Source organism: Motacilla alba, chromosome 4A (genome assembly GCF_015832195.1).
Source record: "Motacilla alba alba isolate MOTALB_02 chromosome 4A, Motacilla_alba_V1.0_pri, whole genome shotgun sequence".
Lineage (NCBI taxonomy): Eukaryota > Metazoa > Chordata > Aves > Passeriformes > Motacillidae > Motacilla > Motacilla alba.
In genome coordinates, this window is record NC_052045.1 from 3670856 (window position 1) to 3698568 (window position 27713).

At 41.1% G+C, this 27713-nt stretch overlaps 1 protein-coding gene across 5 annotated transcripts in view; it reads right to left on the reverse strand.

Annotated features, from left to right (window-relative positions):
* Positions 1–27713, reverse strand: part of KLHL4 (kelch like family member 4) — a 72912-nt gene that overhangs the window by 31965 nt on the left and 13234 nt on the right. Inside the window, exons 1-2 of one of the 5 annotated variants that reach the window (XM_038122825.1) lie at positions 5677–5848; positions 4588–5282 (exon numbers count right to left, since the gene is read on the reverse strand). The exons of 1 other annotated variant lie outside the window; for it this stretch is intronic. In XM_038122825.1, coding sequence (XP_037978753.1) covers positions 4588–5009 — 422 coding nt within the window. In that variant the 5' untranslated portion in view covers positions 5010–5282; positions 5677–5848. Of the gene's footprint in view, positions 1–4587; positions 5849–27713 lie in introns of those variants that run through there. 3 more of the 5 variants (XM_038122822.1, XM_038122826.1, XM_038122823.1) reach the window with 3 other exon arrangements.

The following is a 27713-nucleotide window of genomic DNA, read 5'->3' on the forward strand; positions in this document are numbered from 1 at the left end:
TGTTCATAGAACTGAATTCTTATCAAGACAGGGAAGCAGTGTGGTGATGTTCCCCGCTGAATGCAGCCCTCTGTCACCTTCTCTGCCCAGGACACATCTCAGTCCTCCCTTGCACTGCTGCCTTGGGATGCATGATCAGTCATTCCTGTGCTCCACTGTTTATTTGGATACCCAGAGCTTCACTCACAGTGCCAAAAGCCCTCTCAATCTGGTTTGACCAGTGGCTTCACAGGATAACTGATATGCTCCATTTTCACCAGGAAAATTATCACCTGTTTTCTTTTTCTTTATTCACGCTGGAGTGGGAGCCAAGGTTGTTGTCTGCTCCTGGAGGTAAAAGCAGAACTCAAGGGAAAACCTTCAGATAGGAGACATCTGAAATAGTCATGTACATGTGTGTGTGTTTATATATTTGTCAGAGACAGTGAAGAAAATAATCTGATAGTTATTTCCATATGTCTGCCAGAACCAAAAAATGTGTGAATTTTCAAGTCTTGAGATGAACTATCAAAATAGCTGTACATCAAAAATAGCCACCAGAGAAGAGGATTGCCTTTGGGAGGATGCACCTCCCAAGTATCTGTTTCCATGTGCATCAGGAATGACTGTTTGGATTACAGCATCAAAAGATACTGTTAAGATTAATTAGAAATATATTTTGTCTCATGTGGGAAATTAGAAAACATTTGTCCTAGAATTCGTCCCAAGCTAGAGTTTGTCAGCAATTTTTCAGCCACATAATTAGAAAAAAAGATGCAGAAGAGAAAAATGATGAATGGATGCTACATTTACTCTTGAAATCCAAGTGCCTTTGGGCAACCAGGAAATACTTAACCAGCACACAAGGTCTGCAATAGCACACTTGTGGAATCACAAACGTGGCAGGCATGCAGGAAGGGATGTGAAAATGTGGCATGCTGTTAATAAATGCTGGGCACAGTTCTCTCATGGAGAAGTCAATATCTGTGAGCCCAGAAATTATTAAGGGAAGTAGTTGAAGTAATTCACTATAACAATTCTTCTTTTTAGGAGGTTTCTGTGCTTTGTCAGTCGGTGTGTGCACAAGTGTGTCCATGGGGTGCACACACAGTTTCTGTTGACTGTCAAGATCTAACAATCAAATCCTCCCGGTGTGTGCTGCTCTCTCTGGAGCACTGCCAAACCACTTTCTTTGAAAGGAATGGAAATGCTTCCTGGTCCCCCTGGCAGAGGAGCCTGAACCTCACAAGATTCCAGCAGGATAGGTCAGAGATGTCAGATAGATCAGAACAGCTCAAGAGCTCAGCTGCCCCAGCCCTGCCGGCTGAACCACCTGCAGGTTATTTCCCATGGGTCCTACAGAGCTCACTTCAGCTCCCTCTTTAAGCCAAACCTGAAATCTCTGAAGGTGTTTTCCCTTCCTTGGCATGGCCAGATTCCACAGGTTTTGCCTGCTGATCACCCCAGTAACATCAGAAAATGCTGCACTGGGAAATGCACTCTACAAATAAAATAACTCAGTGTCTATGCAGACTTCAGCTGGTTTCTCTCTTTTTCACCCGTGCAGAGGTCCCAGTCCTCATTCAGGGAGCAGATTGCTGAGAATCAGATGAGGTCAGTAAATAAAGGTTGTCTGCTGTTTATCTTTTTTCCAAACTACAGATGTAGCTTCCGTAAGTACCTTGGAGCAGCTTGTCAAGCCCATCATTTCAGATGCTCCTGTTTGAGCAGGTTCCCTGAGCAGCACTGGACCAGGCAGCCCCCCCAGTTATTTATGGTCCAAAATGTATTGGTTGACCACACATTAACTGGTTATGATTAGAACAAAACTAATGAGTTTTAATCACTTGAGCCTCATTTACTTTGTCACTTGTCATGGGGTGTAATTCAGGAGAAAGCACCAGAAGGGTTTCTTTAAGTCTTGCACTATTTACTTTGGGGACAGGAATACCAAAATGGGTTGAAAACAGCAGAAATAAGAGTAGTGATGATCACGTATGGAACTGGTTTTTGGTACTTTATTATTTAACTTTCCTCCTCAGTAACCAACCCTTATTTCATCCAACCCCAGGGTACTCTCTGTCCAGCACTGACAGCATTCAGTCCTGAGGTTTGAGAAAAAGAAAGATCACATTTTTCTGAAGAAATTAAGAATATTTTTTTTGCATTTCCAAAGTTTTCCATGGGAAGCATTAAACTCTTAGTAGAAACTGCTTTCATATTCTGCTCAGGGTTGAGGTATTGCCAGATTCTCTTTCCTTTTCTACTATTTTGGATGTCCACGTGACACTCAGCAGAGTCCTGCTTTAGATCCACCTAAAAATGGGACTTCAGGCAGAGGAAAATCCACTGGTTGAGAGAGAGCTGCTTTGAAGGTACAGAGCTTTTGTGGTCTAAAAGGCAAAATTGTCTTTGGTGTCCTCAGGTGTGGATGTGAAATTTGACCAATTGACATTTGAAATACCTGCACAGCTCCTGCTGTGGTGGCTTTGGCAGCGTGAGAACGTGGGCTCAGGGGATCCTGCAAAAACCTGATTTTTGTGTGTTAATCACCAGCAGAGCCCATTGATTACCATTGGTTGGGACTATCTGGAACTTCTAAGGAAAAGGAGACCTGGAATGATGTGAAGGCAGGATTTAAGGATGAGACATTGTTTTGAAGAGGTGAAAATATATTCAGATACTGTGTCTACATCCTAGATTTACGTAGATGTAGGTATAAGGCTGCTTCTCCTTATTTTTTCTCAGTATCTCATTTCTACCCAGACAAATAATGTATTAATTAATGCATTAATTAATGTGTGGCCTGTGCTGGATGTTGTTGGGGAAGGGAACAGTGCTTTACCTAACAATTTCTGTTAATACATATTTAAAAAATTTGAGCTATGTTGTCCTTAATGGTCAGTTTTGTTTTCTTGAAATAAATTTTAACTATAGAGAAACTCATAGCCATGAATCACTTTATAAACAATTGATTACCAATTCAGCTTTTGAAGATGTATGTTAAAATAGATTTTAATCTACAACATGCAATGATGACTTTCACTTAAATCTTAAGGAAACCCACTTATTTTACTATAACATGATATATGCAGCTCCAAAACTATCCTAAAAGCTGCAACTTCAACAACTCAAGAGCAGAACTTAAATTGGAATGGATATGAAGGTACAAAACTTCAGGAGGTCTTAGCAGAAACTTTATACCTAGCTGGAGAAAATGTCACATCTTATTTTAGAAGGCAGTGGTTTATTACCTCCCAAACTGAACTGATTAGACTTTTTTTACCTCCTTCTTCACATGGTATAGAGTCTTATTTGGATGAACAAGTGTTCCTTATTTTCTTCAAATTAAGTCAATTTTCCTTCTAAGGTGTGTCTAAAACCACCTCTTTTTTTCAGGAAATTTGTACTATCATTTGAAATGTTGTACTAAGGGTCTGCTGCTTCCCCATTCCAAACCAGCACCCTTGGAAACACACAGAACTCCCACAGTCCCTCCTCAGTGCTTTTATTCTGTCATGATTTTATCTGGTACCTATTCACTACTGGGACTGGTTTCCAAGTGACATTTTGGAATGCAGTTTTTGCTGTTCCATCTGCAGATGCTCCCCACAGCAGATGCACAACTTGAAAAATAATAACTGCTAAAAATATGCAAGCTGTCAGCTTGGTTTTTAGTGAGAGAACTGTAACTTCAAGTGAGATAAATTTGTATTTAAATGCAATGTGATATATTTAAATTATGTCCAAAGACTGATAGCAATCTCACCAAACAATGCAAACAATCTTATCATAAATGTTTGATTTGAGTCCAAGGTGGGGAAAGGTGGGGTAAAAATGTTGCTGGATAAGCTAAAAATACTGGCATGAGTTTTGAAAAAGAAAACATTTAAAAAAACCCTTAATTAAATAAGTGGTATTGACATTGTATTCTTTGTTATACACAACTTAAAAATAGCTTTTCCTTTGTGCTTACACCTTTAAGGTCTCAGAGCTGTAATGTTTTTTCACCTGACCTTGCAGAAAGTATTTGTCTTAGCCTACTAAATAAGCAGTGAAAGTACTGGGATTTCAAACAAACCTTTAAAAAAGCAAAAAATGATGCTTCCTTTCCACTTAGTTCAAGGTTAATTTTACTTGCCAGGAAGACATTGACAGAAAATCAGTGAGAAATTTGAGAGATCAATGGCAACCACAGAGCCCATGCACCTCCAGCAGCTCCCATTTGTCAAAGTTGCACCCATTGATAAAGTCAGAATGAGGACAGGATATCAGGAGGCTCCTTTTTTCATTGCACTCACACATAATAAATCAAGAGAAGAAATTCATATGCTGTGAATGTTGATAGAGCAAATTTGACAAACTGGCAGATTGTATGCATATGGAAGAGTTATGGAAGGATGTACCTTAAGCAAAGATCACAATTTCATGACAATGTTCCTGTTCGTTTTTCTGATGCAGAAGTGTTCCTTCTCCTCTGAGTGTGGGTGTGCACAGACATAAAGTGAGATTAATGCAGCAAGGAACTCTGGCTGAAAACAAAGACAGTTTTAGGGAATAACTTGGAAACAAGTCTGCCTTTCCAAGCGCAGACTTTAAAACTCCTACCTCTCTGCAGATTCATCTGCATTTTGTTCTGTGATCATCTGCAGCTCCTGGGTGCTTTTACTTGAATCTTCTTTGCCAGAGTTTTCCTGGGTGCTGCTTTTGGGGCTCTCCTCGCTGCAGCGCAGCTGCTCGATGAGGTTCTGCTGGTGCCAGCTGTGGATGGAGCGGTGGTGCCCCGGCGTTGGCCCCGGCACGGGGGCCAGGATGTTGTGGTGCACAGGGCTGCTGTTCTTCTTCAGCCCATTTCTGTCCCGAGAGTGGCTCTTCAGCCTGTTCTGCACCGGGGTGCCCCTGTGCTCATATCCTTCCTGCTGGTGGCAGCCCCCAGAGCCAGCGGAGCCCTGCGAGGGGTGGCTGAACCACCTCCAGCGGAGCCTCAGGATCTGCTTCACATCAAACTCTTTCTTTCCAGAGACTGACATGGTTTTTTTTTTTCAGAGAGGAATAAAAAAAAAAAAAAAAAAAAAAGAAAGAAAAAAAAAAAAGACAAAAGCCTGTTCTTTCAGGAAGGAAATGGATTCTTTGTTATCTCTTCTGTTTCAACTCCTCTTCTTAAGGAAAGGCAACAGAAGAACAAACACCGGTAGCTCTCGCTCTCTCTGCTGATGAATGCACCGCGAGCTCTCGCAGGCGATGCTGAGCTGCTGTTAGCTGTATAGGTGGGAATCCATACTGACAGGATGATGAGGTCAGACCTTAAACAAGTAAATCAGCTTAGCACAGGAAAGCAGCAACCATAACACTCCCCAGCTGCCAGGCTTACACACTCGCAGCTCTACAGCGCGGCTCCCGATATATAACCCAGCCTCACATGATCCTCAGGGAGCCTGAGCTGCAACTTAAGATGCAGGGAAGCATGCACGAATCAAGTGACAAGACTTTCTGTCTATCTCACGGCGTTCTCCATTGAGCCTGCTAATTAGCAATGCTGCTTTTCACGGGAGATTTAGAGAGGATGCTTCCAGGCGGGTTTTTGGTGGCGATTCGCCGCGAAACTCTCCGGCATCTCCCGCGTCTCCTTAAGGGTCTGCGTTTGTTTGTCTTGCTGTGTAAAATTCCTACAAATGGCCTCGGTGTGGTAGCACTTACCTAAAGGAGAGGCAGCGTTTGGATGCATGGTGCAGGACTGGCTGTGCCTTCTCACCTGCGGATGGGTTTCTCCATGTAATTGCAGGGCTAGGAGAAGAGAGGGAGGGAGCTCAGGAAAATCGGAGATGTGCTCCCTGAATGCCTGGATCTGTGGCAAGCACAGTTTCCTGGCTGAGTGCCTGTGTAAACAGCCTTTCCCATCCTGCTCTTGATTTCTCACTCGTGGGTTTTGTTGTTTTTTTTTTTTTGAAAACACCTTTCTTTTGATAGCGTGCGCTGTAACGCGTTTTCAGCAAATTTAACAGGGGAGAGGTTTTCATTCCCATGCCTTAGTTACCAGGCAGGGCTGTGAGAACTGTCCCCTGTGTGGTTTGAAATAATGTACACAGAATGTTTTCATGTGCAAATTGAAAGGAAATGAATGGACTGGATTTTTTTTAATGTTATATTCTCCCAGGTTGGCTACTGATGGTCTATCCAACTGTAAGCAGGGTGCAGAAATAGCAAAAGCTGTAACACAAAGTGAGTTGAACACGATTCAGAGAGGACCCCTCTCCAACACACCTCTCCTCTCAGACCTTCTGACGTTAATTTCATTTTTCTCCATCTTTTCTGTGAGTTTTTCTCCTTTTTTTTTACCAAAATTCTATGATGGGACATTGAACTTTCAAATAAAATCTGTTCTTTTATTCTTTTGGACTTCATACAATACAAGCAAGGAAACGTGAAATAGAGTTTAAAAAAACCAAAAGAAGAAGAAAAAACAAAATGAGAGAATAGGACTAAGAAATTTGCAGGTTTTATGCTGGGCTCTCCTGCTCCTGTCCTATTCATGGTATTCAAGCAGAGGATATGCAGCATCATGGGCTGGATGCATGTGAGAGAAATTACAGGATGAGTGAAGAACTCATCAAAATAATTGCAAGATCTTTTCTTATCTAGATCCATAGAGGGAAAGACTTTGTACAAAAGAAAACCTGTGTGAAAGGCTTGGCCATAAAAGGCAGAAAGGAAGGAGCTGAGGGAAGATTTGACAGACATAGCCAATGCATATTTGTTGCTATAGAGAACTTTGAGGCTGAGCTGTTGCAATTAAATGTACATTAACAAGATTTCCTTTGAGATGTTCTAGGAATAGAGAGAAGCTAGAAAACTTAGTCAACTTCTAATAAGTTACATTAAGAGGAAGGTGTATAAAGGCCTTAAAGTGCATTTAATAAGGGGCTTCAATTCAAGCTTGTTGAGGATATGAGCTAATAAAGAAGCTGCTACCAAACTTCAGGGATATTAAAAGATTTATAGGCAGTGAGTGGATCAGTGAAAAGGCTGGGCATTGAGCAGGAGAGATTATTGTATATCCTGAAGTCAGTTTAAGATGTTTTCACATTCTATCGATGACCTTTTACAGCAATCTAAAACTTTCTGAAGACCCAAATGTTTCAGGTATTTTTTCTTGCATTACACGTGTATAATATTCAATATAATGTTTCTTCACTTCTCAGTTTCAGCCTGCACACCTAAGGATATTTTTCTTTTCAATTTCACACAAGTAATGAGACTCAGTGGTATCTCTGTATATTCCTGAGGATTGCCTACATGGCAATTTGACATCTATTTTAGGGAGGGAGCCTCTATATACCAAGTTAATGAAATAATTTATGATGAAATCTTGTAGAGGTGGACAGAGAACACGGTTTCTTCCTACTCTTTAATCAGGTCATTGAGCTATCTCAGCAGCTCTGTCAGCTCCTCTTAGCAACAGCTCTGATACATTTAATCCATATTTTTCCACCATGTCACAAAGCTTCTGTCGGTTTTCTTCTCTTAAATCTCTTTTGCTGAAGTCATCCTTTGCTCTGAGATAGCATCAAAAGCATATTCCTTGCATTTTACTGGCGAATGTACAAGCAGCACTTCTGCTTGTGAATTACTCCTGTTCCTGCTCAGTACAGGTTTTAGCAGATGTAGTGAATGTAGCTAAAATTAAAATAGTCAAACTGGACATTTGCTGAAGAGACCATCTTGCTCAGAAAGTCAGCTTGAGTCAGCACAGGATATGTTTCACGTAGGGCATAAGGAGATTATTTTTTTACAGAGCTTGTTGGTGTTCTGGCTAAAATTTCAGTGTGCTGTACCAGGTCAACATAAGTGATTTGATAACCCAAAATTTCAGGCCTGAAATTGCTGGAAGTGAGGCATATACACGTATAACCCTGGAGGAGCTTTATGCCAAGTACCTGCTTTTCACCATTTTCATTTATCTTCTGGTGAGAAAATTAGTTCTCCTCAACCTGAATGCAATGAGTGTTTACTTCTGGGTGATTTCTTTCTGAATCTCTCGCATACTTTTAGGTGAATCTCTGATTGAGTTCAACCTTCTAAATGAGAAAAGAGACAAGAGATAAGATTTTTCTGTTATTACTAGCCCTAATTTAAGGCCTTTGGTCTCATTAAGATGAATAACCACGTAACAGCATTATTCTTTCCCCTCATGGCTGGAAATCTCCAAAGAACAGAATTTTCTAGGACCACAGCAAGTCCAGCCAGGGCCACCAAGAGGGTCAGGCAGCTGGAGCATATGATGGATGAGGGGAGGCAGCTACAGAAGGATTTGCTCAACCTTATGAAGAAAAGGCTCAGGGGCATCTTTGTGCTGCCTGCAGGTACCTGATGGGAGAGCAGAGACAGAATCAGGCTGCTCCAGAGGAGCCACAGACAACACTGGGGACAGCAGGCACCTGTTGGGCCGTGGCAAAAGCTGAGGAGATGTGAGAAAAAGATGTGAGGTGGGAGGAGGCTGCCAAGAGAGGCTGTGGCATCTCCTTGCTCCGGGAAAGTGAGACCCACCAAGGGAGGGGAGGTCCTGGCACAAGCTGCCCAGGGAAGCAGTGGCTGCTCCGTCCCTGGGAGTGCCCAAGGCCAGGCTGGACAGGGCTTGGAGCACCCTGGGACTGTGGAAGGTGTCCCTGCCATGGCAGGGGTGGCACTGGATAAGCTTTAAGGTCTTTCCAACCCAAAGCAGAGTGGGATCCTGTTATTCCAGGTGGATCTGTGTCACTGCTCCAACTGGGCTTGCTTTGAGAGGGAGATCAGACTGGATGAGCTCCAGAGGTCCCTCCTGAGCTGTTGTGTGCCTGTGTGACATGCCAGGGACTCTTTGATGTCTTTATCTCATGGCTGTGGTGGAGCCAAGTAAAATTTATGTGGTTGTCAGCTGTGAGGAACAAATACTTCTCCAGAAATCTGCCCTGCAGTCCTGGAGCAAAGCATCACTGCCTGCAGGGCTGAGCGTGGCCAGCTGCTCACCCCAGGGGAGGCTTGCCAGGACTTGGAGGAAAAAGAAGTCTTTATCCGCAAAAAACTCTCCATCCCATCCAATCCGTACAAGATTTGGAGAAAGGTCTTTGCTCCCATTAGGAAAATACATTAAATTTGATCGTAGATTGGCCCCCAGCAGGAAAATGGAAATTATTTGAAAAGCTTTGTGTAAATATGTTGAACTTGCAGATGATTTGAATGATATGTATTAATAGTCTAAACAGGTTTTGGTAATCATTTTAAGATTACATGTGTGAATACCTGAGGCACCACTTGATTTAGGAAATGATAAAAGTACTTTGGTCATAATCTACCTATAAAAAAATAGATAATTTTGTCACAAATCATATTTTAAATAGACTTCAAAAATGACTTTTAGCTACAGCTGCCTCCCAAGTTTGCCACCAAAGCACTTAACAGAAAGGAGTTTTGTAAAGCATGTCAAAATGTCTGTATTTTTCAGTTAATAACGCAGTAATTTCTTTGAAAATTGAAGCAAGAGGAATATATCCAAGCAGTTATGTAATGTTTATTCTCTTCTCAATACAGACACAGAAATGTATTCTTTTTTTCTTCTTCTTTTTGCCCTGAGCCTGGTAGTACAGTGCATGTATCAAGAGCCTGTTAGAAAAATATCTCTCTGATCCAACAAACCTCGACAAGAGTAATAAAAAAGAGGAATCATCCACCTTTCTTGTAAAATAATCCCAGAAAAATACCACTTGTGGACTCTGAAGCCAGGAGTATTGTGAGGACTAGGTTAGTAGCAAGAGCTGATAAAGTAGTTCTTTGCTGGATATAAGACAGACCATTAAAAAATTGATTTTTTTATTAAAGGCAAGGATAGCTTGAAGCAGAGTTCTTCAATGCCAGATAACTGAGTCAAATAGGGGAAAATCTGCATAGGCTGAATGAGACAACCAAAAAGCACAAAAAGTGAAGAATGTTTTCTCACATTTTTGAAGACTTTTTTTTTGTCTATTATGATATTACATTATTTAGAAAGTCAAGTTAATTACTCATGTCAATATTGTTTACAGAGTTTGCATTGGGGTGAACAGCAAAATAAGATTCACATGTGCACACATTCATTGTTGCTAACTAAACCCAGCCCTATTTAAAAACTGTTCCCTCTGTGCCCAAGCTGTGCTCCACAGGGTCTGCACACTTTGTGTACTCAGCACTTCCACTGCAGATCAGGCCAGATACAGAGAACAAGAAGTTGAATATTTTTATTACCCTGTTTTGAAAAATAATGCTAAAAAGAACTCCCATTAGTCCATCCTTTGTGCAAGAGATAGGCCAGGAAACATCTGCATAGCACAGAGCAGCATTCAGGAGTCAGAGCTAAGGGGAAAGGAGCAGGACAAAACCCAAAACAAATAGCTCAATTTAAAATCTGCAGGAAAGCTCCTGCTTTCTTTTCAAAGAAAACTTTCAATGCCACAGACTCAAATCAGTTTAAGACAGTCAGTGGCTTCCCATGCTCCCCACTAAAGGAGGCAGGAGAGATGATCCACTTTAGGGAAGGTGTTGACACATTTAAACGCAATTGCTTCCTCAAATAACTGGGAACTGTCCTACAGATTGCAACCCACCTACAAAGCCCTGTGCCAAAACTGGAAAAAAAATCACAGCATTCCCACAAGATCCAAGAGAAAAGCATGTGAGACACGAGCGTGGTATGAGTAAGTCTGACTAAGATCTCGATAAACAGTGGCAGTGTTGTCACCCTCAAAATGGAACCAGAATATTGGAGTGGAATAAGAAACAGCAAATGTCCAGAAGGGTCTCCCACGGACAAGGGCTTGAAAGTGATGCCACCAATGCAGCAAAAATAAAACTCAAACTCGCGACTTGAAACACTTGTCACAGGTCAAGAACAAGATATAAAAGAATGGAAAAAATGTGGACGGATGCAAAGACGTATAAAAATTATTTGTACTGCATTTTATTCCTGTGAACTCTCTTCAGTTTATCAACATATTTCTCGTGCTGGTGAGGCAGGGTTGTGCAAACCTGGCAGTACTTATTAAAGGTGACTGCTGCTTACCTAGTAACCACTAGTAAATTATTAGTAAATACCAGTAAGTAGTAGAATTGTAGCTGCAACTTGCATTTATTACATGAAACAGATGGACCAAACAAGCATATGCTGATTTATATTCCACAAATGTAAAAGGATCACAGCAGTCAGGTTCTTGCAGAAAATACTTGGATTTTCTGCACACTCAGTGATAACAATAACCCCTATTTAACCCCCAGTGATTACTGTTGGATATGAAGGAGTATGGAAAGGATCTGGCATACCTTCAACAAAGCCCAGTATGTGGATTTGACACTTGTCAGTACAGCTCTGTATCATTTGCCATCTGAAAGCCTGGGCAGAACAAGGACTTATGCCCAAGGTCAGTCTTCTCTGGGAAGTTTTTTAATGTGACTCTTGTTCATTCTCTCTTAAAAAGTAATAAATGGCACCTTTAATTGCAGGAAAGGGGGGTCCTGGAGGCAGCTCTATTTCTATGCACTGTAGAATGTAATGGTTCTTAGGAGTATTTAGGTTTTAATCCCACAAATGTGTTCTGAGGCTCATGAAAGGTGCTGTATGTCAATAAAACCTCTTAAAATATGTAGTGCTGCATCTCCCCTGAATCCCTGGTTTCAGGGGTTGGAGTGTTTTTCAATTATTGCTGGGAAAATGAGCAGCCTGGGGCAGGTGTTGGAGAGGTCTGAGACAATTGTTTCATGTCTTTCTCCTGAGTGGCTTCTCTGAGGTGCACACATTGATTGGAGCTCAGGCACACAGCCCAGCTCCCACCAGCTGGGATTTTGTCTCTGCAAGGGTGGAATTCTGAGGAGGAATTCTGGAGCAGCAGCTGCTTTGCCTTTACAGCAACAAGGGAACAGTGTCATTTCTTGCAAGCTGAGGCTCTTACTGCTGGGGTTTGGTAACATCATAATCCATCAACCTTCACTTCCCTCCCACTTGTCATCACTTTTCCTACCAATTTTCCCAGAGGTTTATATCTCCTTTGTGAGTCCATAAGAATGCAGGGGACAGAATAATTTTTACAATCATATGTTCAAAAGCATCATAGTCAAAGCTCATCTGAAAAAGTGCTGTGAACCAATATCCTTGTCAGCAACCTGTCTCCAGCATCCTGACACCACTGCTCTGCTCATGTGGCCTGTAAAGCACACAATAACTCAATTTTTGCTTTGACAAAAAGCCATACAGATCCACATCACAATGTTATTGTTGTTCAGCCTGGCTCTAGCTGCTGTAGCTGCCAAAACACCTTGAGGCTGCGCTTTCACTGTGTGATACTGGCCTGGAATATAAAAATACAGAACTACATTTCAAGCACTCAAGTCCTATCCTTCTCATGCAAAAATAATCTTTGATTCTTTCCCGTTTGCAATTTTTAGAGTACAGAGACTCAGCATTTCTATTTTGGTGTGTAAGGATTTTTCAGTCTTTTAATGTTTTCTGGAGGAAGGAAGAGATGTACATGTAAGTGCTGTACCATAAGGTGAGATCTGGGAATTTATAGGAAAATAGAATATGTTTTCTCTTCATATCTATTTATTAATGATAAAATGGTACTGGACAACATCGTGATTATGTTTGAAAGTGATAGCAAATTTCAGGGAGAGAGGGATGGCATGAAACCTCCAGAAAACACAGATTACTGAATCCAACATACAATATTCTCAGACAAAGCCTATTAATGACAGATTCCAAAGGGCTAGAGATGCACAGCCTGCTGAAGAGAAACAGAAGGACAGAAACCAACACATTAAATCTGACTATTTAATATAAAAGGCTGAAAAATCCAGTTATGGCCTAGGACAGGAGTGTGATTGAGAATATCACCTCTTTTTTAGTATAGATTATTCTGGTTTAATTTTTTTTAGAACTTTATCAACAATCTTATTTGATACAGCTCCTTATCTCTTCATCTTGAACCTGAGTTTTGCTGTGATTTGTGCCACCCCAAGCCCCAGTGATGTGAGAGGAGCTCCTGTAGGTGTGGCAGAGTTTCAGTGTTAAAAGCTGCAGACAAAAGCTTCCAGTCCATTTTCAGTTTGGGGTGTTTGAGTGGGGTGCAGGTGCTCAGTCCTGCACGGCTGGAAGGGGGGAACTCTCCAGCCCCGAGCTGGGCAGCAGGAATTTCTGGTGCTTGGTGATAATGTCAAGTGGCACCATTTCCTGAAAGGTCCTCTGGTGATCTGCAGAAATCAATGCAGGACAGAAATCCCCATCACTGCTGGGTGCTTCTGCTCTGATGAGATCTGGCAAAGGAAAGTGGCTCTTTTCTCTTTGATTAAGGAAAATACTTGCAGCTGCATACATTAACTATAGAAATTCTATAGCAGGGACAGCTCTGCTGTAATAAATTAAATCATATTGCAAGTACACTACCAGGAAACTGTTTCAGCAGAAATTAAGGGTAGCAAGCCTCCTGAAACTAAGCTTCTGCTGAAATAAATTGGTGATATCTAACTAATAAAGTTCAGCATATGTCACAAATGAGAGAGATGCTCTTGGCTGATGGTGTCAATTTAAAAGGCTGTTTCATCAAATCATTTTGAGATCTCAATTTGCACACTAGGGGTTATAAAGAACTTTACTTTAGAACACATATTGTTTGGCTCAGTTGGATTGGCTGTGTGGCATTAATTTCTTAAATTAAGTTACTGCTAATACATTAGTTAGTGAGTTCCTGATGGCTTACCACTTTCTTGAACATTTAGGGATCTTGGATGCCATCACCATTTTCATGTAAAATACAGTTATCTTTAAAGAACTAAGCCTGTAAATGTGGTGGTGCTAATGTGGAATTAGTGATTACAGGAAAAATAGAACTCCTAAATTCCACTGCTCTAAAATACTCAATTCAGCTAACCATGGAAACATGCAGACAAGCCTTGGACATGGGATTGCTTTTTAATCACTGCCAGCAGTTGATTATATTAGTGCTTTATTTCATAATTTTATGTGTCATGTTAATGAAAATGTTATGGGAGAAAGCAGTGGGAAAAGAAAAGCTATTTGCCTCTCCTTACTTAATAACTGCTTCTTGCTGCTCCATTGAGGTGGTTTTTCCCTCTGAAATTGCTTTCTGTGTGCTGGAACACAGCTCATTGTTCTTCTGGCTGACAGTCTAATCATTCTGCCTTGCAGACCTCTCACTTACACACAGCAAAGGCATTGCTGGATTACCAGGACATCCAGTCCTCTGCAAAACAACACCTCTTTTACCTTCAAAAGGAAACAATACTGAAATTCCAAAAATCTGAGGTGTGATTCACATCATTTACATATCAGGATCTTTTATAACCTTCTTTTCACCAACTTGGTCAAGTCCCAGAAGCTTGAACAAACAAGAGAAGATTATTCTGCCTGTTTTTTTTTTTTTTAATACCACTACAGGAACTATATTCTTTCTCACACAACTTGCAAAACTCCAGTTGCCTTTTCACCTAGCCCAAAAGCAGAGAATCCTCTACCTTAAATATCTTATTTTGGTCAATATTTTGATTAACACTGCACGAAGCTTTCAGTAGCACTGCCAGCACATAGGTGACTCATTAATCTGGCTGCACAAATCAGCTTTGCAGGACTGAGGGCTAAAGCACAAAAAGCTACACGTGTTAGAGGGTTTCATGGCAGAGGTGTCTGAAAACCAAAGTGCCTGGCTGTGTCTGAAGAGGAAAAAAAAGTGTATATTTGGAACAAATGCAGCATTTGAATTCTCAGCATGTAGGAACGAACGGTTCCACTCAGTGCTGCTGTGATTTAAGGAGATTTTTGCCTTGTGTCCCCCTTCTTCAGCTGTTTGGGGACATTATTCACCTGTGATGCTGATATATGTCAGCAGTACATAAATGTAAAGGGGGAGTGAGGCAAAATAAAAGGTTTTCACTAGTCTTTACAAATTTTAATGGTGTTCCTCAACAGCTGCTGGTCCTCAGCCTGGCTCAGGTTTTGTGAATCAGCCCATAACACCCACAGAGAGTTTTGCAGTGCAGGGCACAGCCCAGCTGAGCCTCTCAGAGGAGGGATGTGGGTTTGAAAGACACAATAAAGACTTTTCAAACCACTGAGCATGGTTTGTGTGGCACCTGAAAATGTCACCAGGCAAACAGGCTCTGCCTGGAGGGAATAAAATGCCTGAAATGCTGCCTGGGCCCTGCCAGGGGGGTTGCAAGGCACAGGTTTGGAATCCTTTCAGCCCAAGGATTAAAGAAACACGCTTTGAAAAAGAGAAATGGAAAAGAAAGTTAGAATTTTTTTCTTCTTTCATTTTTGTTTTTGTTTTTGTTGGAGCCTATGTAAGTTACTGCCAGCAGTGTAAAATGGATCAGAGCTGCCATCTCAATTTTTAATGAGACAATCTGCAAATGGGAAGATCCTGTGCACATGGTCCAGGTCAGTGCAAAATTGTCCTTACGTGATGTTCTCTTTAGTAAGCTTTAAAGTACTTGAAATAGATCATCCATTTCCCTGCAAAAGAGGCAGCTTTTGTATGAACAGACCCACTTTCTCTACCTCCAAACTAAACTCTTCTATTTTTTCTGTGCTTGGTTGTGCTGTCATTCCTGTAATGAATTCAGAGCTGAATTCCATAGCATGACTAAAACCTTGCCTTACTTTATTTTGCTTTAGCTCGAGGCTTTAATATCATTATTAATATTTGATTTTTTTTTTCTCTCTCTTCCTGATTTTCCTCAAAGCCAGGTTTGCTATTTGTCCTACATTATTTACCCCTAGGCTGAAGGCACATTTCCCACCTTTGCAATTTAGCAGTGGGATATGAACACAGCCAGGTGGAAATTCCTGTGTTCTATTATGTAATCCATAAACTTCCACTGTTAACCTATCTAATACAGGTAATGGCATTTTGAATTTGGAATTCCCTGAATTCCTTGTTTTTAAAGCAGATAAACATAATTTTAAAACTTTTTTTAAACATTACTCAGGAAATTATATGATCCACCAGTAGAGTCATGAAGTTCAATTCTTCAGTGCTGTCAAAAGCCTATTAGGTTCCAGCGGGTTCTCCCCAACACATAAATCTTGCCAGGCATCTCTTTCTTAATTACATGGCACAGGCTGTCAGCTTGCAAATGTTGTATAGTAAATTAAATTGTCAGAAATACCCAATTTCAGGTGACTATTTGTGCTGCTGAAGCTATGCTGCAGAGCTGGAAGGGCTTTCTTGGCTACTTTTGGGCATGGCTTTCATTACTTACAGTTGTGGAAACATTTTTGGGTGGAAAGAAATGAGCTTGTACTCAACAACTACGGACTATTTGCTTTGCTCTGTTTGATCAGCCATAAAAGTCAAGGTAATGAGATGCTTCCTGATATTTTTAAGTATCTGAGGTAGATTTCAATGTCTCACTTGTCTCCTTGTACCAAATCAGCTCTGTGAGGGTGTGCAGCTTCAGATAAGAAATAATTCAATTCCTAGTAAGCAAAAGCAATCTGTTGAAAAATTGGGATTTTTCTGATGAAAATGCCAGAGTATTGGTCTAGAAGTCATAATGAGAATATGTACTGGGTATTTTTTCATTATCTTTGATCCAAAGCCCTGGGAGCCTCTTCAGAAATCTTTAAACGATTTCTTAGAAAAGCAATATTCCCCTATCTTTACTTTGCCATATATAAATTAACTTTATGCTCTCTGTGACCCTTCTCTCTTTAAAGCAGAGACCAGAGAGCTGATTACCCCAATAATTAATTTGGCCTGACCCGTGTCCATGTGAATCACCCAGAAGGAAATACACTGGGACAGAAAATATATTGACTATTCCAAGAAGTGTCCTTGCTCCAACCCAGAGCCACAGGCCAAAATCTCCATTCTGCTTCCCAGCCAGGATACATCCCTGAGCAGAATCATTCCTCAAAAGAAAGTAATGCAATATTTCTGTCTCATCAGCACACTTTGATCATGGCAAGGGTGACTTCAGGGGGGAGGTTTCGGGGCAGGATATTTGATTTACTGGAAAATAATGCCATGGACCAGAATAGTTTGGTGCATCTGTTCTGCTATTTGTATTTTGTTCTTAAAATAAGGTACTCAAGAAATTGTGCATCACTCTTCTTTGCCTCATAGACTTTTGTATTTCAGAAAATCTCGTTGCCAAATAATTCCTCTGGGTAAATATCTATCCTGATAAAAAGCACAAGCTCAAAATCTGTCAGTAGCCATTGGAACCTGTGAGCGCCACTCTGTCCCTGGGATTTATGAGAGCCTGAAGTACTTACAGAGGTTTTAAAGAGAGGCTCATTTCTTTAAATCACTGCAAACAATGTGTCTTAAAAGTCCTCTGTTGTGTTGCTGGTGCGTGAGGAACATTATCCTTGAACTTTCCCCAAGGACCCTGGTGTTGCTAAAATCTGCTCACAATAAGCACATTTGCAGATGTGCAGACACAGAATTATAGGAAGTACAAACAGCACCCCTGTGTAAAGCAGAGCACACTCAGAAGCAGGGAGGGTTATGATTCAGGTAGTTTAAAAGACTTTTTAATAGCCAGTGAAGGAGATTGTTTGCTTTAGGAGAGTACATACAATAATAATGCACACACTCAGGGAAGAAAGGGAGGAGGCAAAGCAATTATTCTGCTCTTAGCTGATGTTATTTGGATAATGAACCACCTAGAATGGGGTATTTTGCCAAGATCCTTGTTAAAAATACTTTGTCAGGCAATCTGAATTGTAACTTATGCATGAATCAGCCTGACCTGATGTGCTTCTTTATTTTTTCCCCATTATGTTGCTGTGGCAGATCTCAGATCTCAAACTTTTGGGGAGAACTTTATATACCCCATCATGAAATTGCAAAGGCAACTTCCTCCTACTTCTTGGGGTTTCGCCATCCATGTAGTGACTAAATTGAATTTATAACAACAAGGCCACGGTGCTGGTGTGTGCTGGAGGTTTACTGAGCAGTGCAAAGGTGAGACACAGGCAGTTCACTCATGGAAAAGTGAGATGTGCAAGGCAGGGTCTGTGCAGAGAGTTCTGCTCTGCTGGTGCCCTGCCAGCTGACATAGGGATTATTGCATTTGCTTGACAGTGAACACTGTGAAGGATCCACAGAAATGCCCATCACTGAGAGGCTTTTGAAGATGCTGAGGATATTTCTTATCTGAAGTGTCAGTGATTGTTCGGCTGCATCTCTCATTTTTAGCTGGTTCTAAGGGTGGATGCTTTTTGAAGACTGAGTGGAAAGAGATTGACATTCCTTGGGAAAAAAAAACCCTTTATATACTGTATTTCCTGGCATTCTCTCATATGTGATAGGATGTTTGAGTTGATGCAGACTACTGGGGGTTTTTTGATTGCAATGTAGTTTAAATATATTGAGAACTTAGAGCTGGGAATTGGAAACCCAGATTCAAATGCTCTAAGAATTGGAATATAATGGTAAAATTGTGCCATCACTGCAGTTTGTGAATGACATTCAAGCTCCATTATGAACTTAACTCCTTTCTGCATTATCTTCTGTATTAATAAAACCTGTTTGACAGGTCTAGGGTTTTTTCACTCTGCCCTAAATTTCATAAAATTAGGGCAACTATTTCTCCTGCTCAGAAATTCCAAGGAAAAAAAAAATCTAGTTATTGGGAAACTTCTGGTTTGAGTTCTGCTGAGGTTCACAGGGGCACAGGGCAGTGACCAAAGGTGATTTTGAAAACCCACAGTAACAGAATTGCCTTTTAAACTCTGCTGCTTCCCTCAGAAATGGCATTCTTATCTTCTGCATGCTTGACTAGAAGTATATAAATATTGCATGCTTGGTTTTAAGCCAGGCAAATTCACAGTGGAAATGTAGCATTTTAGTAGAAGAGAAGCCACTACTGAGGTCAGAACAGCTGGAGTAACAACTCTGGAAGTAAATGCCAGATCAAGGACTGCCTCCTTCTATGTGGGATGGATTTTTTTTTTCTCTTTTTTTCCCCCTTTTTTTCCCCTTTTTTTCTTTTTTTCCCCTTTTTTTTCTTTTTTTCCCTTTTTTTTCCCCCCCTTTTTTTCTTTTTTTTCCTCTCCCCCTCTTTTTTTTTTCCTCTCCCCCTCTTTTTTTTTCCCTCCCCCCTCTCTTTTTTTTCCTCCCCCCTCTTTTTTTTTTCTCCCCTTCTTTTTTTTTGAGGAATATGGTGGCGTGTTTACTTTTTTTTTAAATAAGAGCTCAGAGATTTTTTGGAGAAGGACCTTGCTTTGAGATCAGCTTTTAAACTTGAGCTCCAGAATTTGGCAGCAGGCAGCGATGTTGCCACGGCAACCATTATCAGAGGCTGTGGTACTGACCCTGCTGCCAGCTCACCCACAGCTGAATGCTGAAGGCAACCTCAGAGGCTATTGAATGTTCTGGCCTGCAACAGTTCAGCAGGCCCTGCCAAAAATAGCCTGGGACTTGAGAACACCAGCAGCTCTCTGGGAAAAAGTGGGGAGAAAAGTTTTCCCTTTGGTGGTGAATGGATGCCCTCAGTCTTGGTGGTGAATTTCCACCCTCCTGGTTAAAGCATTGGGTGTTTTCTGGTGAGCAGAGGTGGCTCACAGACGTTTTCAGTCTGAGGGGTGGTGGTTGCATCTGGTTCTAGAATACCTTTGGAATTCAGGATGTGTCACCTTCCTTCTCCTGCACTGGGTGGGGCTGGAAGGGCTGTGCTTGAGAAAGAGCTCCCAGATCCAGCTCTCAGGGTGCCAAAAAGCCTGGGAGATGTTCTGTGAGCCCCACAATGCTGCTTCTGCCCAGTTCTGTTTGTGCCATCAGCCAGCTGGTTGCCGTGAAGCATCCTCAGCCCAGCCAATTCTTAATATCCACACTCCTCAGTATCATCTGTTCATTCTTCCTTTTTTATTCACAAACAAGAACAGCTTGTTTTGTTTACCACAGCTGGTCAACAAAAAAAAAAAACAAAAACAACAACACCCAAAACTCTAAAAATTTAGAATTAATTACATTATTTGTGCTCATACCCTCACATGCAGAACTTTGAAGATGCTTTGAAGGACAGCTTTCTGTGTGTATGTTTGTTATTTCCTGGGAAATTTTCATCTCAGTTTTGGCATTCTGCTCTCCACACTCCTGAGGAGTTAACCCAAACACCTCTCTGCTCTGCATCACTCTGTTTGCTTCCTAAACTCTTCCCTTGTATTTAGAAATACTTGTCCTGTGATACACTTGTCAAAATGTTCTCAGAAAATAAGCCCCAACTAGAAATGCCTGTCAAATAATGCAAAACTGACAGTTTTAGTCAAATTAATGATGACTGATACCATTTGCCACAAGCATCAAAGCTTCCAAAAACATTTTCTTCCTGGCAACAAGCAAAAATATTTCTTTTTTTTAGTTGAATTACTTTTTTTCCATTTGGTTGTATGAAATGAACAAGGTTAACGTTGTATTTACACACATTCTTTGTTATTTATCTCATTATCTAGTTAAATGTGGTGCTATTTAACAAAATGCCACACCTCTCTTGACATGAAATTTTCTATTCTACTCCTAACAAGCTGAGATATATACGTGTATAATGTATATTATATAATGTGTGTATTAATACATTATGCATAAGATCCATAGTTTCATAAAATTTATATCTAAAAATTTCCATATTTTAAAGTAACTTTGTGGGTGATCTGTAGGTGGAGGAGTAGTGTTGGGAATTCATCTCTCAAACCTAGCACCAGGTTACAGCTGAAGGCTGAGAGAGGGCTGTGCTCTGTAGCTGAGCCTGGGGCAGCTGAGGAGACACCAAACAGGAATTGCTGCAGAATTCCTGCTGGATTGCAGGTGCTGCTCAACAGAAACTCAAACACAACATTGACTCCTGATGGGAAGGAATTGCAGTAGTGCAAGAGGTAGGAAATTTCATTGGATTTCACATTTTTTAAACACTTTCAAACAAATGAAATGTGAATCCCACCTGAAGTTCACTCTATGTCGAGGCCGCCTTAGTGATGAGCACTTCTTGCAAAAATTGGAATATTTCCTCTGAGTAACTGAAGAGCAAATATATTCAATGCAGGTAAATTAGGTTTAGATCCTTCTGCAGGAAAAATAAGAACTGGGGCGGGGAAAGTTTTGTTGTTTTGGGATTTTTTTTTTCAATTGTGTTCTAGAAGACACCGTGAAAATAGAACTTGATAGAGCCCCAAGGCACAGAGCTGAGGAGAGGAGCCAAATCCCCTCTGAAGCTGCAGGATTTTGAGCCTGCTGCAAGCCCCAGTCTGCTGTGAGGGGTCTGGATTTGGGCAGGAGCAGCCCTGGAGCCAGAGCTCCCAGGGCACACATCCATCCCATGGCATTCCCAGTGAGGGGCTCAGCAGCAGAGCCAGGGCAGCTCCTGCTCCCCCAGGAAAGCTCCTGCACTAAGGAATGCAGCCAAAACACGAGCCAAGGGCTGGCATCTTATAAATCACACTGCTCAGACCAGGCTTTCTTGGTATATTTTTTGCCCTTTTTAAGCATAATTTTCATGATGTTTGCTGGAGTGGCTCACCTGCCAGCTGCAAGTTGTTCCATAAGAGTTTTTTGTTTGTGCTTGTTAGCAGAGTGGATTTATGGATCCTCCTGGCTCCATTGGGCAGCTGGGGATCTAAGGGAGGGCAACAATCCATGGTAAGCTTGTCTTTCTTTAGCCTCTCTGAAGAGAGAGGTTTCTTGTCTTAGACAGGATTATCGTACGCCAGAATCCATGGAAAAATAAATGGAATTGCTGTCCCATGAGAGCCAATGCATACCTGCCAAATCCACAGTGAGTTTGATGCATGTGTGGTAAAGCAGAATGTAAACCCCATCAGCTGTTTTATCCTTTCAAATTCCCCTTTTCAGCTCCTGCAGCACTTCCAGTAGCTCTGGATCCATACCCAGGGCACAGCTGGGAGAGTTACAGAGGAAAGGAAAGGAGAGGAAAAAAAAGGAATGGGAAAGGAAAAGGAAAATGTATCTCAGTGATGGCCAAGGAGAAAAGAACTTTCTCTTTGCATTGGGGTGAGCAAAATCCTGTCCTCCACACAGCCACTCCATCCATGGAATCAGGATCACAGAGCTGGGGCCTGTGGTCATGGACACTTTGATTTGTCCCATTCCTCACCAGGCAGCTTCTCATTTTTGGGGCAACAAGATGGAATTTTGCTGTTTTCCTGGTGAGCTGGGCCGTGTCTGACATTAGGAGGTTTTCAGCTGCAGTAACAGCTTTTAGAGGAGAAAAAGGCTGAGGAAAACCTTCCCCTTGCACACTAAAGCAGGTGGATTGTGTCTTGATGTAACATTTGCATTTCATTCTTCGAATAAATTAATGTTTTAAAGCAAATGCCCAAGGATATTGCAATTATTTTTGCAATTCATACATTTATTCAATGCCTATCAGAAAAGCTCCTGTTAAAGGCAGGAGGTAATCTGGGGTAAATGTCAATTACTGCTGGGTTATGTTAGGTCTGTGGTGGATGCATTTGTAAGACACTTTAATATTTAACATTTGAAAACTTTGACTGCCAGATTTTTAATGATGCTGCTACTGGTTCAGCTGTTTTCGTGTCTTCAAAAATTAAAAACATTTCAATATTTAAAATAACTGTACTGCTCATTTCAAGGCATATGTTACTGCATATGTTTGTAGCTCTGCTTTTCTGAATGTGTAAGATTTTTTGGCATATATTGGTATTTCATTCTGAACCTGGGGGAATTAATGTTTAGAGTCACTGTTTGAATTCATTTTAGGTTTGATTGTTAAGAGCTCCTCTGGGAGTCAGGGAAGGAATCCCAAGGAGGTATAAATGGAAACAAAGGTGGGAGAAGAAAGAAAAGCAGATGGTGGCAACAATGGCTTATCTTTTTATAGATCATTTATTTAGTACAAAGGAGACTGTCTTAGAACTCCTTTATATACTCCATATTCATTTGCAGTGATAGAAATACCATATTTTCATATTCAAAATACATTTTGAGCCATGAAATTCAGGTAATAAAAACCCCTGAATTAATTACTGCAACCAAAACTCCCTCTCATGGTCTTCTGAAGGACTGAGCATCTCAAATGAACCTGCAAATTAAACTGAAAGTTTTTCTGCTCCAGCAGTAAACTGGTGGTGCCCTTGAGAGATCTCAGGTTATTTTTATAAATTAATTTCTTTGTTTTCTGTGAGTTCCCATTCAGTTTATTCTGTTTCTGTGTTTGAAATATGTGGGTTTTTCTTTCCCAAAGGAGCAACAGTTAACAAGCTCAGAGAGGAATGAACTCAGAGTGTTTAATGCTGAAGTTGTAAGTACTGGGTGAACTGGTTTGTTTTTCCCCTGGCTCCAGTATTCTCTCACCTGTTCAGTTTTGGTCACCAGTACTAAATCAAATGTTAACCATGTCACATTTGAAAAAACAAAAATTATCAGTACACTTAATATTTCCACACTGTTTTCCAAGCAACCTGTCATGGAATCACTGCTCTGAAGAGAAAGTGCCCTGTGTTTATTTCAGAAGGGATTTTTTTCCTTTTCAAGTGTCTTCAGAGCAGAATTAAAATTTAGCACATGCACATTTAGCAAAAATATTTTCATGTGAATGTGTCACTCAACATTCCTTCCCTGTTAGCCCTGAAATATTTTTTTTCCAAGTCACATCTCTAGATAAAAGGAAAAATCTCAGATATCTTTTAGCATTCAGAAAACAGATTTCAGCTTTATTTTTGCATTAAATTAATTAATTTAATTTTCAACAAGTACATCTATATCCTGACAGGCAGAAAAGCTGAAGTTTTGTGGGTTACTTTTTTTCCCAGGTTCTGCCTGTTCAACCAAAGGAACTCATTCCTGAAGTTGGCATAGAGTGGGAATTAATACAAAGCATGTCCATTTCCTATTAAATGTGCTATTCTGGCAGAGGAATATTTTCATCTCCAGATCTCAGCAGAAATAATTAAAATTCAAGGCATTAATTATACTTTAATCAAACCAAACCATATTTCATAGGACTGTTTTGGCGGTATGAGGAAGAGTCTGTCTCCTCAGCAGCTCGTGAGGTGCTTATGACAAATTATAAAGTCACTGAAGCCAAGTGGAATTGTTCCAGTCAATTAAGTGTGTCTGGGAAGGGGTAGCTGCAGTATGTAAAGAGGGGAAAATATAGTGGTATTTGAAAGCTTTCCAGACTTAGACATTAAATTGTTTTTTTTTTTCCTCTCCATGCAGTTTTAAGTCCATTGGTTTTGGTTTGGCCAGTAATTCTATTAACCTGTCAGACAATAATGACACAGCCACTGTTAGTTGAGATTTCTCTGAATGACACGGCTCAAAATGCTGCTTCTCTGTATGAGGAAATGAGTTTATAAGCAGAGATTGTGCTAAAACTTATGGCAAACAATGCTTTGAAACTTAGTGAGCCTCGAGTTTATTCTTCTTTGTCTTTATTGTTTTCTTCCTAAATATTTTTGCATTCAGTGTAGGTGTGATCTACAACTGTGTGTGATTTTGGGATTAGAATTTAAATTATATGTTTCTTTATAGCCTCAAAAATATTAGTTAGAAGGATTTTTTTGGAGGGAGGAGAGGTTTTTGGTTATTTGGGGCTTGGGAAGGATTTTTTTTTTTAACAGAATGTAGGCAGTTGTTAACTGCAAAGCTTTTTTATTGCTGTGGGTCACATTGCACAGCAGGCAGGCAGCTTTCTGTGACTGGGACGTGTGCAAGGAGGTCCCAGGTACAGCAGCTTCCACAGTCCTTACCTCCATGTTTTAAAGCCTGCAGTTTGGTGAGAAAAAGACATAAAATATGAATTAACTGCTCAGATTTTTACTGTCTTTAATTGCTTTGATCTTTGTTTTCTAAAGCCTCCTGCCCTCTTTGCTGTACCAACAGCAGTGGGCACAGGGAGCACACCTGGATGGGGCTGCTGAGCATTTCAGGCACTAGTGCAGCATTTTACATCTTTTCCACAGGGTTAATTAATTGTAGGCAAGAGCTGGGATCTGGCAGCTATTTCACTTCTCCCTCCACTGAAATTAGTGAGGTGAGTAATTAATACTCATGGGACTACTCAAGGCAAGCTGGGACTACTTTTCAGCACAGCAAAGAAATTTGATGTTACCAAGGCAAACAATAAAATGGATACAAAATGTGTGAAGTGTGCAGAGTATTGACAAGGTATTGATCAGGTCATGCTTGAAAACCTGAGTTGGAGGAATGTATTTAACTTTAGTAAATAGGAATGTGTCTCTGTTTGAATCAGCATGGAGCTGTTGGGGTATGTCCAGCAAATTTCATATTTCATGTTTCTCTTTCCGTGTGGTGCCAGGGAGGTTCCTGAGCTCTGTTTGTTGGAAATGCCTCTGTTAGTCCTGTGGATGATGCCTCCTCTAAAGGAGCTTTCCATGGGAAACAGAACTGGGCACTGCCAAAGGTGTTTCTTATCAGATTGTCATGGATATTTTGTGACTCCATATGAAATGTTTTAGGGCACGTCAGCCACATTTACAGCCTGCTATAACTGTGTGGAGCTGTTCAAGTTTCAGCTGAGTTTAGTCTTTAGTGCATGAGCAGGGTCCAGGTTGGATCCACATCAGGGATCCTCCTGTGGCTGCACCAGGATAAATCCTGGGGGTAAGCCATGCCACAAAAAGGACACGTGGCTTAGCAGAGTGTTTGCCACAGCTCACTAAACCCTTCCTGTTCTTCAGATTTCCAAGAAATTCCTAATTAACATTTGTTTACCAGCTCATTATAAACCTTGCATGGCGTGTGACAATGACAGCAGGGGGATTTGAGCAGTGATGCTCAGTAATGTGAATGATCCCACATTATTTCATTGTAATCTTTCATAAGAGTCTCAGTTATTTCCCAAGTTTCTCATACCTGGCAGTACTTAATGAGTAATTCTTGGCTCTGTTCAATGGAACTGAGCTTTCTAAGTGGAAATTGCACAAAAGATGCAAATTGAACTAGAGCTTTGGATTCTGACATGCTTTTTTTTTTTCTGTGCTATTTGCATGAACCTGCCATGTTGTTGAACTTTGATTCAGTCCTTTTGTATGAGACCCTTATTCTTAGTTTAAAAAAAAAAATCTATTTTTATTTTTAGAAGGAATTTAATAGCTAAGAAAAGTCAAGCTATGCTTTTGAAATTGACCAATGATTTAACCTTCTGTAATTATATTTTCTGCAATTATACAGCATGGAAATGCCATTATATTACATCATGTAAACACCTTCTAAAGGGTCATTCCATCGTGCTTTGCTGCTTTAGGTAGAGTTAGTGAACATTTGAACCACAGCAATCATTAAGGTTGGAAAAGGCCTCCAAGATTGAATCCAGCTTTAAACACCCACTAAACCATGTTGTGAAGGGCCACATCTACTCATTTTTGAACACCTCCAGGGGTGCTGACTCCACCACTGGCCTGCTCAGCCTGTTCAATGTTTAGCCACTCTTTCAGTAAAGGAATTTTTCCCAACCTGGCCAATGTGGAGAAGGTCCTGCTGTGAGCCTTGCTGCCACCTTTGTCACTTGGGGCCCCGAGATTGCCCCAGAGATGGTGCTGGGAACCCCCCCAAAGTTGTGGGGCTGATCCCTGGATGGGCCATTCAGCTGAGACTTGGGCTTGATGAGCCCCGTGGGTCCCTTCCAACCCAGAATATTCTGGGGTTTAATGCACTTGACTGCTCACTGCCCAAGCTGCAGGAGGGCTGGGGACACTGAGCAGTTTGGATCTGATGCTGAAAGCATCTGATGGTGGCACACAGCCCTTCCCTGGGAAGATGCCTCTCCACCAGGCTAAGGACAGCGCAGAGCAGCTCCTCACACCTGGGGGATGCTGTGGTCACTCTGTTTTGTAAGAAAAGCAGGCACAAATACTGCTTTTTCCATTCTGGGCTCATCTTTAATGAGACTGTTTCTGGGCACTGCAGCTACCAACGTTGCTACCAGATTCTTCTTTCCTGGAGGTCAGGTTAAAAACCACCTGCTTTGGAAGTCCTAGTCCTGGAAAACTGTCATAAAGTCTGAAATATTACTAGAGAGAAGATCAGAACACATGGCCTGGTTGAGTAGAAGTTAAGAGTTTTGAGCAAAGCTTTTGAATCATGAAGGGTAATTACAGGGATGAACATTTAAGTCTCATTTTTTGTGGCTTAATATACTATTGCATTCTAAAACTCTTTACCAGAGTTCTGAGAACTGCTGCTCTGCTGGAGATAGCTCCATGTTTATCCCTGACTTTTAATAACTTTTTCTTTAATTCTGTTGCCTGTACAGTGGAAACAGACTTTGTGGATTAATTTAGTTCTAGGCTGCTTTTCCTGCTCAAGTCCTGTTCTGTTTTCCCTTCAAACTGTAAAATCTCCTGTCTAAGTCATCTACTGAGCACAAAATTTCCCTTGAAAGAAAATGTTCAAGGTTGCTCTTGGAGGCAGTGTGAGATATTGAAGGGTGAAAGGGGAATCCTCTGCAAGGAAATGCAGACAGGGGTGTGAGTGGTTTGGCCACGTGCAAGTAGATAAAAGCCTGGTTTCGAGTGAAAGCCTTTCCAACATGAGAGTGTGGTAGCAGCACTGCAGTGCCTCCTTGCATGTGACTCAGAGAGCTGTTGCTGTTTAATTAGACAGGAAAATTGTGACCCAGTCATGGCATCTGCCTTAGAATAGCAGGAGCTGGGAACAAATTGCAGTGAATATTACAGCTGTTGCAGAGGGGAAAGCGAAGCAGAAATTTGA